At 55.9% G+C, this 17,578-nt stretch overlaps 1 protein-coding gene across 1 annotated transcript; it reads right to left on the reverse strand.

The window, feature by feature from the left end:
* Positions 1 to 1,245: 1,245 nt before the first annotated feature.
* On the reverse strand, positions 1,246 to 17,578 carry TNFRSF13B (TNF receptor superfamily member 13B). The gene is made up of 4 exons (XM_022560941.3): positions 14,638 to 17,578; positions 11,878 to 12,123; positions 5,797 to 5,982; positions 1,246 to 5,486 (listed from the first exon to the last, which is right to left on the reverse strand). Exons 1-4 carry the CDS (start codon positions 14,744 to 14,746, stop codon positions 5,266 to 5,268), a joined length of 762 nt encoding a protein of 253 aa, XP_022416649.2. The 5' UTR covers positions 14,747 to 17,578; the 3' UTR covers positions 1,246 to 5,265.

A 17,578-nucleotide genomic window follows, 5' to 3' on the forward strand; every position in this document is an offset into this window, starting at 1 on the left:
CGAGCTGAACTTTGAAGACAAAGTTACAGTAAACGATGGTCCTCGGGTCCCTGGTCACAAGGGTACTTGCGGTTGTGCAGTGGGCATGTCTGTGCACGTCACAGCCGCCCGCTCTTGCTGTACTTTGCACGCGAGTGTCCGTCGCTGCACACCCGGAGGTGGGCCAAGCGGTCGACCGCACTCACTGTGTTCAGGGCACTCGTGCCACGCGGTCACCGATGGCCGTGGTTAGGTGCTCGGCCCGCATAGCGGAGGCTCTTTCTGCGGAGGACCAGCGCCCACGGAGGAGGACAGGTTTGACGTGCTTGGAAGATCTGTGCTGGTGTCCTCTGGTCCCTGCTGGAGGCTTGTGACACGTCCTCGTTCGCCACGGATGCTGAGTTACTCAGTCTCTTGTATCCTCAGGCTCAGTGGTCGTGCAGCATTTTCGAACACGTTCGGGTCCCTCTTTAACTGGGAGCCACATGCTGCCTGTGTAGACGGTTGGAATTAACACACCCAGAATGGCCTGTGCTGCCTCTCAACCCAGCAGGGCTGCCTGTTCTCAGGAGGGTGTGGGAGATGCAGTGCCCTGTCTTCTTGCTTCAGAGCACGGAATCCACAGGAATGCCATTGAGTTGGGGACCCCTGAGTTTGGGGTGCATTATTTCTTGTGATGGATTGATTGATTTTAAGTTTTTTAAATTATCTTTATTCTTTTTTATTGGAGTACAGTTAATTTACAATGTTGTGTTAGCTTCAAGGGTACAGCAAAGTGGATCAGTTACACACGTGCATGTATCCACTCTTTTTTAGATTCTTTTCCTATCTAGGTCATTACAGAGTATTCAGTAGAGCTCCCTGTACTCTACAGTAGGTCCTTATTAGTTACCTGTTTTATATATAGTAGTGTGTACGTGCCAATCCCAGTCTCCCGGTTTATTATCCCCCTCCTTTCCCCCTGGTAACTGTAAGTTTGTTTTCTACCTGTGACTGTATTTCTGTTTTGTAAATAAGTTCATTTGTACCATTTTTACTCTTAATCTTGGGGCTTGTTTAGTTCACTGTTATTAAATTGTCTGCTCCTCAGATCCAGTCAGCGACACGCCAGCACTGTGGTGCATGGGAGTGATGCTCTGTGCAGCATGCGATGGTCTGCATGTCTGGGCTCAGCAGAAGCAGGGTCGCCGTAGCCCTGAGGCTCCATCGGGAGGAGTTCGGTGGGCTTCTGCTCCGGGGAGGGAGGGGTGGGGGGAGGGCACGCGGGACGGGACCCCAGGGGAGGAAACACTGAGCGACAGGGGCGTCTACCGCCGAGGAAGGGCAGGAAGGTGTGCAGCTGCCAGGGAGCAGCCCCTCCCCGAGAGCGTGACCCCACGGGGCCAGGTGAAGCCATTGGGCCCCGGGGCTGATCACAGCAACGACAGAACCCAGCCGGCTCAGCCTGTGACTCGGCACCTCACTGATGGCCTGGAGGAGAAAGGCCGGCCAATTCCAGGCATAAAAACTTGGTATGTCAGTCTCTGCCTTCCCACGCAGGTCTGGCGTTTGGTAAAAAAAAAAAAAAAAAAAAATCACAAGACACACAAAACAGCAAGTAGAAACACTCACTGCCAAGAGACAAAGCGATAGAACCGGACTCAGAGATGATGTGAATGTCGGAACTGTCAGGCGGAGATTCTGGATAATTAGGGTTAATGTGTTGACGGCTCTCAGGGAACATGTGTGGAACAGACGGGAGCCTTCAGCAGGATGGGGGTTGTGTGAGGAGGGGCCACGTGGATGGAGGTGCTGGGAGCCAAGATCGTGGTGACAGGAAGGATGTCCCTGACAGGCCCGTCAGTGACCTCACAGCTGAGGGAAGAGGCATTGGGGCCACCCAAACTGGAACAAAGAGAAGAATGGGGGCAAACCGAAAGAATAGGGTACCTGGGATGTGGGGCGGTACCAAACAGTTTGAAGGGATAATGGCCAGTAATTTTATCATGAAAAACATCAAGCTACAGGTCCGAACGTTTCAGAGAACCCCAAGCTGGATAAATAACAAAACAGACCTACCCACAACAGGAAACTCCGGGACACATCACACTGAAACCTTTAAAAAGTAAGATAAAAAGAAAAATTTGAAGGCACACGTTGCAAAGAAACAAAGGTAGGAATCACAGCAGCTGTCTTGTCAGAAATTGTGGGAGCCGGAGAGAGTAGGGAGATGTCTCTGAGATGCTGGAAAGAAAAAGCTGGCAGCCCAGAGTCTTCCCAGAAAAATCTCTCAGAAATGGAAAGGCTTTGGAAGCAAACAGAATTCACCATCCACAGACTCGCACAAGAGGTGCTGAAGGAGGCTCTTCAGACAGAAGTGAGAGACACCAGACAGACCTAGGTCCATACCCAGAAAATGAGGATTGTTAGACGTGAAGGTAGATCTACAAAGCATTGTTTTTGTTATTTTTAATCATTCCATACGCTACTGAGTTTCTAAAGCAAAAACAGTAGTGACGGATCGTGGGCTTCCAGGACAGCAGCACCGAAGACGGGGCGGGAGTGAGGCGATGCTGTTCGCAGACAGCTCTTCAGAAAACCGTAGAGAGACACAAAGAGGCCAGTGTCTAGAGAAACAGTAGACTGTGGTTGCCAGGGGGTGGGAAAGGGGGAGATGCTGGCCAAAGGGCACAGACTCCCAGGGGTGAGACTGACACGTCCTGATACCGTGTCCTGTGCTTGAGAGTTGCAGAGAGAGTAGATCTTACACGTTCTCACCACACGGGTGACGGTGGGCTGGAGTGGAGGGGTTCCTGATGCCACGTGGGGAGCGTATTACAATGTACAGATGCATCACCTGGCAACTCACACAAAGTTACGTGTCATTTATGTCTCAGTAAAGCTGGAGGTAAAGGCCCGAGCTGCGGAGCAGCAGGGCGGGGAGGGCGAGCTGTGGTGCCCGGTCTGAGCCGCGTCGGCGGAGCCCAGTCCGACCCGCCGCCTCCCCTGGCGCTGGCTGCCTGGGCACAAGCGCGGCAGGGCTGGGTGAGCGCTGAGTCGTCGCCGAGAGTCTCTGCCATCTGGTCCTTTTCAGAGGAGCTTGCTGAGCCCTGGGCAGGGTGCACAGGGCGGATTCGGGGCTGGCGTCGCGGGGGCTGTGGCAGGTGGCGGGAATCAGTGTATTTTGGAAGTAGGACCAGCAGAACACAGAACGTGGGTAAAGTGGATGGTATTTAGAGTTTCAGATTTTCTTTGCAACAGAGGATCCTGGTCTTTAAAAAAACAAAACAAAACCTGCCACGTCAACTTACACTACAGACCAATTGAAAAACTGACACAACCCAGAGGTTATTTTTGTGGAAAGCCGTAGTCAGGCACACATTTCCTTGTGTTTTCGGCAGCCTTCACTCCCCGCACGGTCCAGAAGCATCCCCCAGGGCCCCTTGGGCTCAGATGAGCAGAATTTGAAAACAGCTGGAGGAGTCTGCACACGTTTCGGACGAGGCTTTGCATCCCAAGCGCGTACGTGCAGCTCAGAGATGTGCTGGGACGTCGCCAGGGTCTGGCAGGCAGCTACCCCAGGTACAGGGTCCGTGCTGCCAAGAGATGCTGCCGTGGGCTTGGTGACCGGTGGACACCGCACCAAGATGTCCCCATTGCCGCCTTGGGCCCACTGAACACCGGGTCAGACGCTTGTCTTGGGCGGGTGCTTGTGAGAAGCTAACTTGGTTTCAGACCGCGTTGAAGCGAGACTGGACTTGGGAGGACCTGTGTTCTGGGCTGAATGTGTGCCCCCAGATTCATGGGTTGAGGTCCTAACCCCGAGAACCTTTAAGCATGACCCTATCTGGAGATTTACAGACATGATCAAGTGAAAATGAGGTCATTAGGGTGAGCAGTGTCCTTATAAAAAGGGAAGATTTGGACAGACAGACACGCATCAAGGGAAGACGGCCATCTGCAGCCGTGGGGGCGAGGCCGGGGCAGTTCTCCCGTCACGGCCGCAGCAGGACCAGCCTTGTGACACCTGGGTGGGCTCCGGCCTCCAGGCGGGGGACAGGAGGTTCCAGTGTTGAAGCCGCACAGCGTGTGGGGCTTTGTCCAGCAGCCTGAGAAGGTGACAGGGCCCGTTAGCCAGTGGATGAGGGAAGGATGGAGCCTCAGGCTTCTTGTCTACACCTCCCAGAGTGTGTTGTGTGAACCTTTGGTGCACGTAGGTGCGCCAGGTGGTTTCCAGATGAATGATTTGCATAATTTTGTGTTCATCTGTGTAGCTGCTGCTACAGCAGTTATGTATTTTCAGGTTTAAATGCTCCTAACGTGTAGGTTTCACTGCAAATACAGGTATAAAATATATGTAGTATCAAAAATTTGTGAATGTGGGACTTCCCTGGCGGTCCAGTGGCCAAGACTGCGCTTCCATTGCAGGGGGTGCAGGTTCAATCCCTGGTCAGGGAGCTAAGATTCCACAAGCCATGTGGTGTAGCCAAGAAAACAAATTGTGAATGCTCAGATACAGTGTTACCGGTCAGAATCCGAAAAATTTAGCGTGTAGGTCTGGAAGGAAAGGTAGGTTGATGTAAAGAAAAGTACTAAACAGTAGCAGGTTGGTGTCCAAATGAGAGCACTCCTGAGGTGATGCAGGGACGTGGTCCGGGGTCTGAGAGCAGCCTGACGCCCGGGCTCAGCCCGCCTGCCCTCTGTCCACCCCGCGCCCCGTGACACACGTGGGAGCAGCATATGCGTGCACACACGTGACTGTACACGCGCACACACAGTCACACTGCTTCACGCCTTTCTGAGGAGACACGGGAGGAGATTGGTTTTCCGAGATCAACGCAGGCGGGCCCAACCCTGATGGTGGGCCCACCATCAGCCGGCTGCTTTCTCCTCTTAGGTGACAGGGGACAGCAGAGCTTGCTTCTCGGTCCACACACTCGCTCAGATCCTTGGAAACCATGCCTGGAGCCCAGGGGCAGCGGGAGAGGTGGGATGGGGCAGTCACCACGGGGAGACGCGACCCAAACCAGCCACAGTGAGGAGTGGGCAGTGTGGGAGGTTTTATTTCTGCAAAGGGTCCCCGGGGCTGGGTCCAGCAGGTGTGGGTGCTTTTACCGCAGGTGCGTTTAGGTGCCGGTGACCTACAGTGGAGACCTGGGGTCAATACGGTGGCCCTGGCCCTTCTGCCAGCTGTTCCTCCACTCCCCTCCCCCTTCCCTGTCCTTTCCCCTTGCTCTGTTCCTCTCTCCCCAGTCTCCCCCACCGTCATTTCTCTCTCCCATCACCATTTCCCCCAGCCCCCCAGGTTCATGTGGCCAGGCCTCCTTCTTGGGCGGGCGTGCACACGACCTCAATGCCGCAGAGGCCACCGTTTGGGGCGCGCACGCAGGGCTGTCCGGCTGCGCTCTGGCCGTGGCGCGCCCACCTCCCGGCACGCTCAGGCGCCCTGCACTCCGCGAAGCAGAAGCTGCACGTCTCCGTCGGCTCGGGCGTTGCCTCTGCAGCGCTGCCGGCTTCCATCCAGTGATCTGCTGAGCGGGAGAGGGCGTTGGCCTCGGCCTGGACCCCTCCTCCCCCGCCCTGCACCCCCAAGGGACCACCTCCGGTGTTAGCCGCCCTGTCCTGGCAAGTGGGGCAAGCCCCGGGGCCCAACACCCACCCTTCCTCAGGGCCCTGTCTCCTCTTGCCTTGATGTTTGACCCGATTTCACCAGGACAGATAGGAAACCGTAGGAACTGGCGCCAGGCTGCTCCCCGGGAGGACCGGCAACCGCTCTCCGCTTAGAAGCGGGGGCAGAGCCAGGACAGAGGGATGTCCAGGACCCCGCTGCGTGCTCACCCTTGGAGGACTTGGCCCGCATCCGACATGGCGCTGCGCGGGGCTGGCAGGAGACCTGGTCCCCCCTCCTCCTCAGGAAACAGGCCACGGCCAGCAGCAGGCAACAGATGATGGCGCAGAGGCAGAGCCCCAGCGCGCTGTAGACCAGGGCCAGCTGCCCGGCGCTCAGCTTTAGCGCTGGGGGCGCTGCAAGACAGCGGGCGACCCAGAGTCAGGAGGGGCCCTCCCTGAAGCACCCCCCCTCGGCCAGCAGCCCCTCGTCCTCGCTTCCTCCTCGTGAGCCCCAAACAAGCCATGCGGTCACCCCCACGCCCCCTCGGAGGGCCGGGGTCCCCGGAGCTGCACGCCCTTTGTCGTTCTCCCTCGCTGTGGGGTGTAGCTTGGGACAGTACCAGAGGTGGACGGGGGAGCAGGTGGACAGTTGTCCAGGGAGGGTGTTTGACCAGGGAGCACGTGCTTGGAGAGAGACGGTGGTGTTGCTCCTGGGCCTGAGGGGCAGGTGTACACCAGGGGGACCTGGGGAAATGGGGCGCTGGCCCCACTCAGGGCCCCGAGCCAAAGCCCCGCCCTCGAAATCTGTCCCGGGCCCTGGGATCGGGCGCCCCCAGCCCGGGAGGAAGGGCTGCTGGCCGCCTGCTGGTCTTGCTGCACGCAACACTTTCTCTAGTGTGTCCCTGACCCGCGCGCTTCTGTGAAGGAGGGGCGCTCGCCTCCTTTACAGGTTGAGGTGTAGTCCACGTGCTGCCAGGCTCACGGCCGTGAAGATGAGGGGGTTGGTTAGTGTGTTCTCAGGCTCGTGCGGCTGCTGCCTGTGCACTTGGGGTGTGTCCGGCACCGCATGACGCCCCCCGTCCGCCCTGGGCCCCACCACGCTGTCTGTCGCCTGTCCTGGACACTTCATACCAGTGGAATTGTGCAGCACGGGACCTTCACGTCGGGCCCCTCGGTGTGTTTCCAAGGCTCAGGCGTGTGGCCACGTGTGTTGGGTCTGAGTAACGTTCCACTGTGTGGATGCACCACATCGTGTTTGTTTGTCCATGATGAGCAAGCATTTCGGTTGTTTCCACCCTTTGGCGGCTGTGAAGGCTTGCGTGCAGGTTTCCGTGTGCACGTGTGTGTGCAGCTCTCGTGGACGCGTCCCACGAGTGTAGTTGCCGGGTCAGGTGGCGCCTCCTTGCTGAGCTGTTTGAGGATCCTGCAGGCTGTTCCCGCTGTGGGCACACCGCCTTACAGTCTGTTTTTCAGATGACAAAACTGAGCCTCAGATCTGGTCACAGTTGCAGAGCTGCACCTGGGGGCAGGTCTGATGGGCTCCACGCCGGGGCTCCAGGCCGGCCGCGCACAGATGGCAAGGTGGACACTGTCCCTCTTCCTTACGCAGGCTCCTTAGGGGCAGAATTTTATGAAGTGACAGCTGGCTGGTGCCACCCTGACGTTCACAGAGCTCTGGGTGGGCTGTTGGCGCCACCCCCGGCCGGCGACGTCCGTGTGTCCCAGCTCCCGGGCCCCCATCTACTCACCGGCTCCTGTGCGTCCCTGGGATAAAATAAAGCCGTCGGCCTGGCCGGATTAGCGGGGGAGAGGCTGGCAGCCTTCACGTGGGAGGTGGAATTCCCAGCTACCAGACTCTGCTAAGTACACAGTGAAGTGCTGGGTGGATTTCAGGTGTTTTCAGCTGAACTCTAACACTCAGACTACCTCGAGGTTGGCTGCTGGCATTTGGAGATGGTCCTCGATTCCTGCCCTTCAAGTCGGGCTGGGCCGGGCCCCCCTGCACCCAGCAGTACGCAGTACAGGGGACGCAGGGCCTGGCCGGTGCCATGACGAGGCCTGGCAGCCTCTGCTCTGCTCTCCCGGGCGCCCTGAGCCACCACGTGAGGAGGGTGATTTGGGGCTTCCTGAGGGAAATGGAACCAGTTCCTGCCTGGTGACCCGCTCGTAGAGTGTGCTTCGCAGAGGCCCTGGATCCGGAGGAGAGGTGCAGTTAAAACTGCGAAAGATGTCACCTTCCGCCTCTGTCCCAGGCTGGCGACGCAGGCACATCTGGGTGGGGTGGTTTCCTCTGAGGGCCACGTGCAACCACCTGCCATCACGGACACGCCCTTTCCAGGCTTGTGGGCTCACTTCTAGGCACGTGGATGCAGGCATTTGCTGGGCTTTGTTTACAGTGAGAGCCGGAGACCAGCTTCCTGGTGGGTCCTGAGATGGGCTGAGCCTCAGGGGCAGGAAGTGAACAGGGAGAGAGAGGTGGGCGCTCGGGATTCTCCCTGGTGTGAAATGTGCTTAGACAAGAGCATGTGGGAACCGACAAACCCAGGCCGCAGCAGGTGTTGCTCCTGGGGAGAGACTTTCCCCAAACCTCGCTTTTTAATACCTTCTTTCTTCCGTCACGATCCCTGTGTGTCGTCCTTTCCAGACGGGAACGGCAAGGAGCATGCTGGCTGCCTCGCTTGTTAAAGCCGGGTCAGAGGCTGGCCAGGTGCGGGGACGGGGTCCCCAGCCACCACTGTGCTTCCTCTGTTCAGTCACCAGCTGTTCAGGTCTGTAAGCTCGGTCGCTGACCTCTGTCGGCCCTCAGTGACCTGGCCCCGGAGCGGAGCGGCCTCGCCCAGTGCCTCCCTGTCTGCTGACCCCGGTGGGTGCAGGGGCTTCAGTCGGGAAAGGATGTGAGAGCTCTGTCCTTGCCAGAGAGCCAGGCCTGCGGCGCAGTTCTGAGCACCGCCACCAGGGGGCACCGCGGATGGTTTATTTCCAAGCGGGTTTTCCATTAGATTTGTTCCGTGCTTGTACTGTTTTCAGAGTCAATCTCGCCTAGAAACAGGATTTCCCCGACTGCTGCTGCTGGGCTGGAGCTCGGGCTGGCTGGGCGGGCAGTGCTGTGACCTGTCCTGAGGGGCCTTGGTGTAGCCGGGGCAGGGCAGGTTTTGAGCCTGGGCCCTGCGGCCACCCTTGCTCACGGTCAGGCCTGCCTCCTGGTGAAACGGGGCGGACGCTCCGGCCTCCGCGCTGTTGGTAGCAGCTCGACCCAGTGGAACGTTCCGCCAGCATCCCCACGGCCCCAGCCCAGCGAGCAGGCAGGTCAGGGGAGGGGTGAGGTGGGCTCCCGAGGCTTTCTGCCCCCCTCCCCTGGCCTCAGCCCTGGGGATGAAGAGGGGGCCTGGGGCAGCCGCCACGGTGACATCTCTTGCAGCCGTCGGGGGCGGATGGGGGGTGGCGTGTGTGGGGAGAAAACACTCCACACCCTGAGATAAAAAGCCAGAGACGAGACCAACCCCCAGGCCGCCGTGCAGGATGTGCTCCCAAGGCGGGCATCGCCCTCCCACAAGGGATCTTGTAACCTGCACGTGGGACCTTATGACCTGATTTGGGGAAAAAGCCTTTGCAGATGTAATCAAGTTAAGGATTTGGAGCATCAAGGCCCAGGGTCGCTGAGGCCCTGCGAGAGCCCTGTGAGGGGGGTGCCGGGCTGCCCCGCAGTGGGGACGGGGAGATAGAGAGTCTGGAGACGTCCCAGGTCACCCGTGCTCACGCCACCTGGAGCTCTGAACCCGGGACCCAGGAGGCCCTTGAATAGGGCCTGGGGGCTCCGTGGGCTCGGATAAGAAAAGCAAACCTTAATTTTCACTAAAGCTTAGCCTTTGCTCCCACTGTTTGTAGCAGTCGCAGCCCCAGTGGTCCTAGCAGTGGCTGTACCCTGTCCACAGAGAATCCGTGTGTTTCCGCTCCCAGCCCCTCCCAGCACCTGCACATGCTGTGCCCTCTGCCTGGAACACCTTTCTCCACGTCGTCTCTTAGATGTATGCTTTCCTTTTAAATGAGCAGTTACTACGTGCTGATCCTGACACTCAGTGCAGCAACCCCGTGAAGGCAGGTGATCTCAGTCTTACGGAAACACTTAACCTCAGAGAGGTTAAGTGACTTGCTCAAGGTCACACAGTTGGTGGGAGATGGAACCAGGGGTCTGGCCCCCAGTCTGCCTTGAGGGCCTCTCCTCGGGGAAACCTTCCTCGCCCCATCGCACCCTGGCTGGGGGATGTCGTCGCCACGCACTGAGGTTACTCAGTCATTTGTCTCTCCCATCAGACTGTAACTTCCATGGGGTCAGCGACAGGGTCTGCCTGACTCTTGCACCCGTCCCCCCAGGCACAGCTGAGCCCTCCACAGTTACCGTCAAATGAAGGAACGGCCATTCCGAGAGACGTGGAGGGGCCAAGGGTGGGGGCTGGCAGGGCGGGGAGTGAGTGGGGGGGGACAGGTCAGCCCCGCTGCCACGGGCAGTGTTCTGCACGCCCTGCCCTTAACACCCAGGGTGTGGGCCCGGCACTTCCTGTTCACAGTCCCCACCAAACCCAGCTCTCGCCCCACCTGCACGCCGAGGTATCAGGACACAGCGGGACACACGTAAGCCCCAGACCTCCAGAGGGAGACGCGGCAGGGGCAGGTATGGCGAGGCGTCACCCAGCCCTCCGAGGCTCGGGAGGCCGCACCATGGAATGACTGGGACAGCGGCCAGGTCAGACGTGGTCACGCTGACCCCACTGGCTCCTGGAATGTCTGTCCACACTTCCTGGGGGATTCATACCTGGAGGGTCCACCCCAGGCCCTCTGGGGAGGGGGCTTGGCTGGTGGTCACAGACAGGAAGGGCTAACGGTGTCACGCTGGCAAGAGGTCCCCCTAAGTGGGCGACGGTGCCACAGAACACTGCTTCGGGGATTGGCTCTTGCAGAGCGGACAAACTTTGGAACCCGCAGGCCGGGCCCGAGTCCCCGCTCAGCTGTGCACTGACCCTCCAGGTTTTGAGACTCAATTTCTCTGTCTGTAAAGGGGAATCTGTGGCATCGGAGGTGGACGGGGTTCTGGGTTTGGCTGGAAGAGTCAAATACGTCACTGCAGGGAAGGCGCGGGGGTCACCAGACCTTGGAGAGCAGCCCCCTTGGTGGTCCCGTTCGTCACCCCCTCCACCCGTATCCACGCCCTCTGTGTGTGAATCTGCATTTCCTCTCACAAGAGGCTGTGCTGGATAAAAACCGGCCACAAACCCCCCACAGCTACAAATCCTTCGCCTCTCCTCCAGCCGAGAGCGGGGTCTGTCTCCCCCGCCTTGAGTCTAGCTGGCTTTGCATCTGGAGGGATAGGATGCAGCACGTGATGGGTGCCAGCTCTTGGCCGAGAGGTTCAGAGGCCCGTGTGTCACCTCTGATGCTGCTGCCCACCCGCTGGTCCCAGGGGAGGATGAGAGACTCAGGAGCCGAGCCCCTCCAGCTGACTCCAGCCAAGCCCTATGCCATGAGGAATAACACGCCGTGGAATCTGGGGGCTGTTTGTTATGTGGCAGCAGCTTACTGACAGGAGAGCAGAGCAGAGTAAGAGACAACAGTCTAACCGAGAAGAACCAGGCTGGGCACTTCGTTATCAGGACACATGAAGCCTGTTCTCATGGAAGTGACGTCATGGGGAAAGTCACAGAAAAGGAGGAAAACCAGCCAGCGCCTGGCAGACCAAGAGCACCATAGATATCAAGTGTTTGTGGGTCCACATCCCCACCCAAGCCCCGTCCTCTCTGACACCACAGAGCAGAGTAGCTGAGCCAAGAGGTATTTTCTGGGAGGACTAATTAGGTCATTTCCAGTGCTCGGCACTTAGTAAGTGCCTAGTTCAAGAGACCCCTCTCACATATCTAAGGAGGCCCATCTCCACCGTGAGCTTTTTTGATAGTACTTTTCTTTCTCATTCTTGGTAAGTCTCCATTGCCTCTAAATGGAGTGGGGGTCTTGCTCACTGGTTAGCTGAGCTATCCACTCGCTGCCCTGTGTTCTGAGAATTCATTCAGCCACCATTATGAGACTCCCAGCTGTCAGGTCTTTTTTCTTCTTTTGCTTCCTTCTTGCCCACAGACTTCTATAAACGTTGCTTAATTTTTTTTTTTTCTATCCTGTGATGATCCCCCCACCCCCCTGGTTTCTGGCCATTTGCCTGCACTGGACTTCCTGCTTTGCAGCCTCTCCTTATTGAGGCCTGGTGCCTGCCTTCCATCCACTCTGACCCTTGGACACCGCGCAGGCCAACCTTAGGTGGCTTACCTGGACCCACATCCGAGCCTCTGTGCTCTGATCCCTGGTACCTCCCTAGGTTGTCTGCCCGGGTCGAGGCCTCTCCGGTCCGCTGTCTCCTGACCGCTGGTGGGAGGTTCACTTGACTCCTGAACTTGTTCTCACAGAAGTGTGTGCATTGCTTGGGGTGACGTCCACAGATGGAGGCACAGCTGATACAGTCCCCCAGGAGCTGGTCATAGTACCTGCCTTGCTCTTTGCGGCAGCTGAGTGACTCTGGGAGACAGAGATGCGTGATGCTGCTGGGTGACAGACACAGGCAGAAACTGGGGGTCTGGCCTCAAAGGGATCAAAGTTAAAAAAGAATCCTAGTCCAGTTCCCCAAAAGCAATTCCAGAGTAATCCAAGTCCTCTTCCAGTATGCAAATGTAAGACTATACGTTGTCCTCTAAGTACTGTTTTAGCTGCATCACACACATTTTGACATGTAGTATTTTTTCTGTACCTAGTTTAGAATGTTCTTATTTTTCACTATTATTTCTTCTTTGACCTATAATTTAAAAGAGCGTTTCTTAGTACTAACTGTATAAGGGTTTTCTAGTTATCTTTTAAGTTATTACATTGTCACATAACTTCTTTACTTGGGTTTTTCAAACCTCATAAGCGAGAAACATATTTCATATAAATATAAGGAATGGAGAACAAAACCAGAATCTGCCTTAGCAAGTTGGGGAAGGGGACTGGAAGGAAGGTGAGAAAGCCCAGATTAATAGTGTTTTTTCTGTCTTAATAATAAATGAGAATTTCAGGAGCTTAACTAGGCATCAGTGCCAAGGGGCAGAAGCCAAGCAAACTGAAGCCCATTCACACTTGCTGGAGAGAGCAGTTTTGAGTGCCATACAGAAACCTATACTTTCACAGGGTAGGTTTCCCTTGTCTCTAAGATTCATTCATATGAAAATGTGACTCGCATGCAGGTTTTCAGGGCGCATTTTGGAGGCAGCACAAGACAGAGGCCAAGAACCCAGACCTTGAAGGCACGCGGGCTGGGGGAAGCTCTGGTCCGCCACTTCACGTGGTGGGCTTGGCCCCTCCATACCTCAGTCTCCTGTTTTCCAGGAGAGGAATAATTATAACAATGGTGATTTCTTACGGTTGTTACGGGGATTTGAAGTCCCCAGCACAGTGCCTGACACATAATGAATAATGCTCAGGGTTTAAATAGGATATTCACTTGTGGCTCTTGGCGATGCAAACATGCCAACACGTACATCCTTTTCAGAGTAGAAGGCAAAACCAGGAAGGCCTGCATTTGGGACCTCAGGGGAGACTCGGGTGATCCTGTCAGGACCAGTGACCACCCCTTGCCCTTACCCTGCTGTGGCCCTGGACCCTCCTGACCCCGACACTCACAAGGTGGAGTTAGCCCGATGGCAGCAGTGTTCCCGGGCTTGCCGTGACCTCCTCTCGTCCTTGGGAACCCCCATGTGGCTGTGCAGGTGACAGAGCTCCACAGACCACCAGCCCTCACTGCCTGACCTCACAACCTCCCCTCTGGGCCTCGATATTCCCTGTTGTATTTTCCCGCCTCCACGCCTTTGTCCACGCTGGTCCCTCGTCCAGGGGTGCTGTTCCCCCTCATCTGACTTCTGCGTCTGTGGACTCTTAACAATCCATCTCAGGTGGCGCTTCCTACCAGAAAACTTCCTCGCTCCCCAACCCATCAGCCAGACGTGGTCTCTCCCAGCTGTGGCGTTTTACGGTAGTTCACCTCTTTACCATGAAGTGGAGTCATTTCTCCAACTAGATAATAACCTCCTTGAAGGGTCTGTCAGATTCCTCTTTCCAGGGGTTTGTGGGTCAACACTGAATGTCCACCTCATTAATGGATAGTGGCTCAGAGCCATGGTGTTGCAGACTCAGAAAGCTGTTGTTCAAATCCTAACTCTTCCACTACTGTGCTGTGTGATCTTGGGCAAGTCACTCAGCCTCTCTGAGCCCCATTCAGCCAGTATTTATGAAGCACTTACTATGTGTCAGGCACTGTGCTAGGCTTAAGAAAGGAATTGAGCTCTCAGTCGGGTGGTCGAGACACATGAACGCACAGGAAAGAACGTGTGGTACAAGCTGTGATAAGTTCCATCGGGGAAAGAACAAGTTACGAAAAAGCAAGCAAAAGACAATTCGAGAAAACTGGATGTGGCCTGAGTGCAGATGATACTAAGGAATTATTGCTGGGCTGATAAAACATTGAGGTTATGCTTTAAAGGCCCTTATGTTTTAGGGGTTCGTGATCCAGTATTTACACATAAAATAATACGAGTTCTTGGATTGGCTTTAAAATACACAAGTAAAAAAATTGGGGACTGTAAAGGTGGCATTTCTAAAGCTGCTGATGGGTAGACAGGTTCATCATGCCGTCCTCTCTTTCTGTCATAATTTCTATAATAAAAAGTTTCAGAAGAAAGATCAGAGAATGATGAAGGAGGGCCCACTTTCCATCCGGCAGTCAGAGAGGACCTCTTGATTTGGGGCTGAGACCTGAAGGCCGGGTGGGAGGGAGCCCGGGGGAGAAGGTGGGGAAATGCATCCCTGTGCAAAGGCCCTGAGGCAGGAAGGAACGGAGCATGCTTGGGAAGCTGCAAGGAGGGTAGGAGGGTCGAAAGGTAGAAGGTGCCACACTGTCCATCTCCCGTCTCCCTCCACCCCTCCTCAGGTCCCAAGTGCAGGCCAGGGGGACCTCCGGGGGCAGGAGGGGCATCCAGCCCAGGCTCGGGCCCCAGGACTCACTGCAGAAGGCTGCACAGGTGCGTGGACTCTGATTGCTGCAGATGGCTTTGCAGGAGACACAGGTGTTCAGCAGCGGGTCCCAGTACTGCTCTTCGGGGCAGGGCTCCATGGCCACCCCCAGCCGCAGGCCCTGTGGGGCTGAGAGGCAGGGAACGTGAGGGCAGCGGGCACCACTGGAGGCCGGAGCCCAGGCGGCCTCTCCCGCTCACGTTCCCTAGGGGGAACAGACAGAGTTGGTTTCTGCCCCAGTTGTACTTGCTGGGCAATCCGGGGCTGACACCCTGAGCCTCAGTTTCCCGTCTGGGGCACGGCAGTTCTGAGGCCCCTCTGGCATCAGTGGAGCCCTGCTCGGCCCTGTTCTCTACCCTCATGAACGTGCACACGCCTCCTGCCACGGGGTCTTTGCACGTGCTGGTCCCTTTGCACCCCATGCTCTTCGTGCTTCACGACTGGTCATTTCCTCCTGACCCCTCAGATCTCTGTTGCAACTTCGTTTCTTCAGGGAAGCCTTTCTGACACCCTCCCACCCCGGATTGGGACTTGCTCCTTCTTCTGCACTTGTCACTGTTGTCACTTGACTTTTGTGATGCAGTTATTTGATACTGTCTCCCCATTAACTGAGAGCATCACGCAGGCATAGATGCTAATTGATTTGTTTGCTGCTGGGTCCTCAGAACCTAGATAGTGCCCAGGACATAGTAGGTGCTCATTAAATGAATGAATTAGAAAAGCAGACCTAGCCAGTGCCTAGCAAACAGCAAGCACTCAATAAATGTCCGTTTCCTTCCCTTGCTCTTTTGCTGAGATGTGAGACGCACACAATGACAGATCTGAAGAGTACAGCTTGACAAATCTTTGCACGTGTACACGCCTGTGTCACGACCACCGCGTCAAGGTGGTGAATATTTCTTGCTCCCTGATGACTCCCACGGGCCCCTCCCACCCAACATCCACCCCCAGAGGTGACTTCTGTTCTGAGTTTGAACGCCACAGGGCCAGAGGCTGCTGCTACTGCCTGTTCCTGAACTTTCATTGTCTGGATTCTTTGGCTCTGCAAGGCATCTGGGACTCATTCCAGATGGTTGTGTGTTGCTGAGTCTTCTGTAATTTTCTGCCTAATTTCATGGCATTTTCCTCCCCAACAACTTCTTTTAAACATTTTTTGAGGCACTTGTTTATTCTTTAATGGGAGTCCACTGAGGAAAGACCAGCGGCTCCCCCTCGACCTGGCAGCTTAACCACCTGGGTTTATCCTCCTTCCCTCTTGGAACCAAACTGAAAGGGCAGGAAAGGATAGTTGTCCTCGAAGGTGGAATGGAAGAAGTGACTGCAGCAGGGGACGGGTGTCAGCAACGTTTTGGAAGACGGAAGGCAGAGGGCCTGGGGTGACAGGCTTCAGTTGAAGATCTCTCTCGGTTGAAGCTCACGGGGAGGAAGCGGAATTGCGTCACCGAATGCTAGGAACCTCCTGGAACTGGGGCACTAGGACCTCTGGCCGTGGGGGATGGGAGGGCAGAGCAGTGAAATAGGGTTGGAGACTTACGTAAAGAGGGCTTGACCCCAGGCAGGTGACGGCCCCTCACCCACCCGAGCAGGAGGTTGGGGTCTCCTCAGACACGACTGAGGAGGGTGGCAGTGAGGTCCACTATCCCCCCAGCCATACCTCAGGACTGCTGTGGCCAGGTTTGTAAAAGATGTGTCCTTCCCCATCCTGCGACTGGCAGGAAGCCAGCAGACTCTGCTCTGGAAAAGCTGACCCAAAGGAAAAGCCCTGGAGGCACTGACTGGGAGATTCTTTCAAGAAAGTGACCATGCTGCTTCCTGACCACTAGAGCAAAGCTCCTGTGTGAAAACGCCGTCCATTTACCCAGAACTTCCAATCAGCCATTAGTGCCTCAGTGTGAATTGTGAACTGCAGCCAAGGGTCACCTGATATTGGAGCACCACCTCTGCATGAAAGAGACCTTGGACGATGCAAGCAGAAGAAATCCACCCAGTGCCAATAGAGACAATGCAGGGAACAGAAGAAAACTACAAGATGACAGCAAGACATCCTTAGAAAGAGAAGAGAACTTTTATATCCACGAGAAAGAATGGCGTACTAATTTTTTTTTTTTTTTCCCGGCTTGTGGGATCTCAGTTCCCCAACCAGGGATCAAACCCGGGCCCTCAGCAGTGAAAGTGTGGAGTTCCAGTCACTGGACCGCCAGGGAATTCTCAGTGATGTGCTACTTTTTTTATTTTTTTTGCGGTACACGGGCCTCTCACTGCTGTGGTCTCTCCCATTGTGGAGCACAGGTTCCGGACACGCAGGCTCAGCGGCCATGGCTCACGGGCCCAGCCACTCCGCGGCATGTGGGATCTTCCCGGGCCGGGGCATGAACCCGCGTCCCCTGCATCGGCAGGCGGACTCTCAACCACTGCGCCACCAGAGAAGCCCAGTGATGTGCTACTTTTAAAGAATTGTATGCATAGAACAACTAAGAATGACTAGAAAATTTAAAATATAATAGCCAGAATAAAAACAGCTGTTGAAGGGTTATAAGATATAATTGAAGAAATATCCCAGAAAATCGGAAAAGATGTGAAAAATATGGAATTATATATCAGGACGTCTGGAGGTTGACTGATGGGAGTTCCAGAGAAAACAGAGTTGAAAGACAGCCTCCAGATTCAAAGAGCCAATCAGGTGTCCTGCACAATAAATTCTCTCAAACCAAGACCCACCATCGTGAAATTCAGGAGCAACAGAGACTTGAAGGAGACTCTAAAGCCTCCTTGAGAACAAGCAGATCACCTACAGGGAGGGCTCTGTGAGTTAGGAACTCTGTGCACATTTCAAATCAAAGTGGGGGCGTGAGAGTGATGCCAGGGAAGATGGCCAGGAGGAAGCCCCAGCGACCTGCTTCTCCCCTAGCGGCCATCAAGCTGGCAGCCTTGG

This window comes from Delphinapterus leucas, chromosome 19 (genome assembly GCF_059928025.1).
Source record: "Delphinapterus leucas isolate spDelLeu-1000000601 "Yukka" chromosome 19, BTC_Dleu_Yukka2, whole genome shotgun sequence".
NCBI lineage: Eukaryota > Metazoa > Chordata > Mammalia > Artiodactyla > Monodontidae > Delphinapterus > Delphinapterus leucas.

Excerpts from the sequence above, each read along its gene's own strand:
- TNFRSF13B (XM_022560941.3), bottom strand. The coding sequence starts at position 14,746 with ATGGAGCCCTGCCCCGAAGAGCAGTACTGGGACCCGCTGCTGAACACC. Across the intron at positions 12,124-14,637 it reads CACCTGTGCAGCCTTCTGCA|AGTCACTCAGCTGCCGCAAA; the intron begins GTGAGTCCTGGG and ends TCTGTCTCCCAG. Across the intron at positions 5,487-5,796 it reads GCGGGCCAAGTCCTCCAAGG|ATCACTGGATGGAAGCCGGC; the intron begins GTGAGCACGCAG and ends CCCGCTCAGCAG.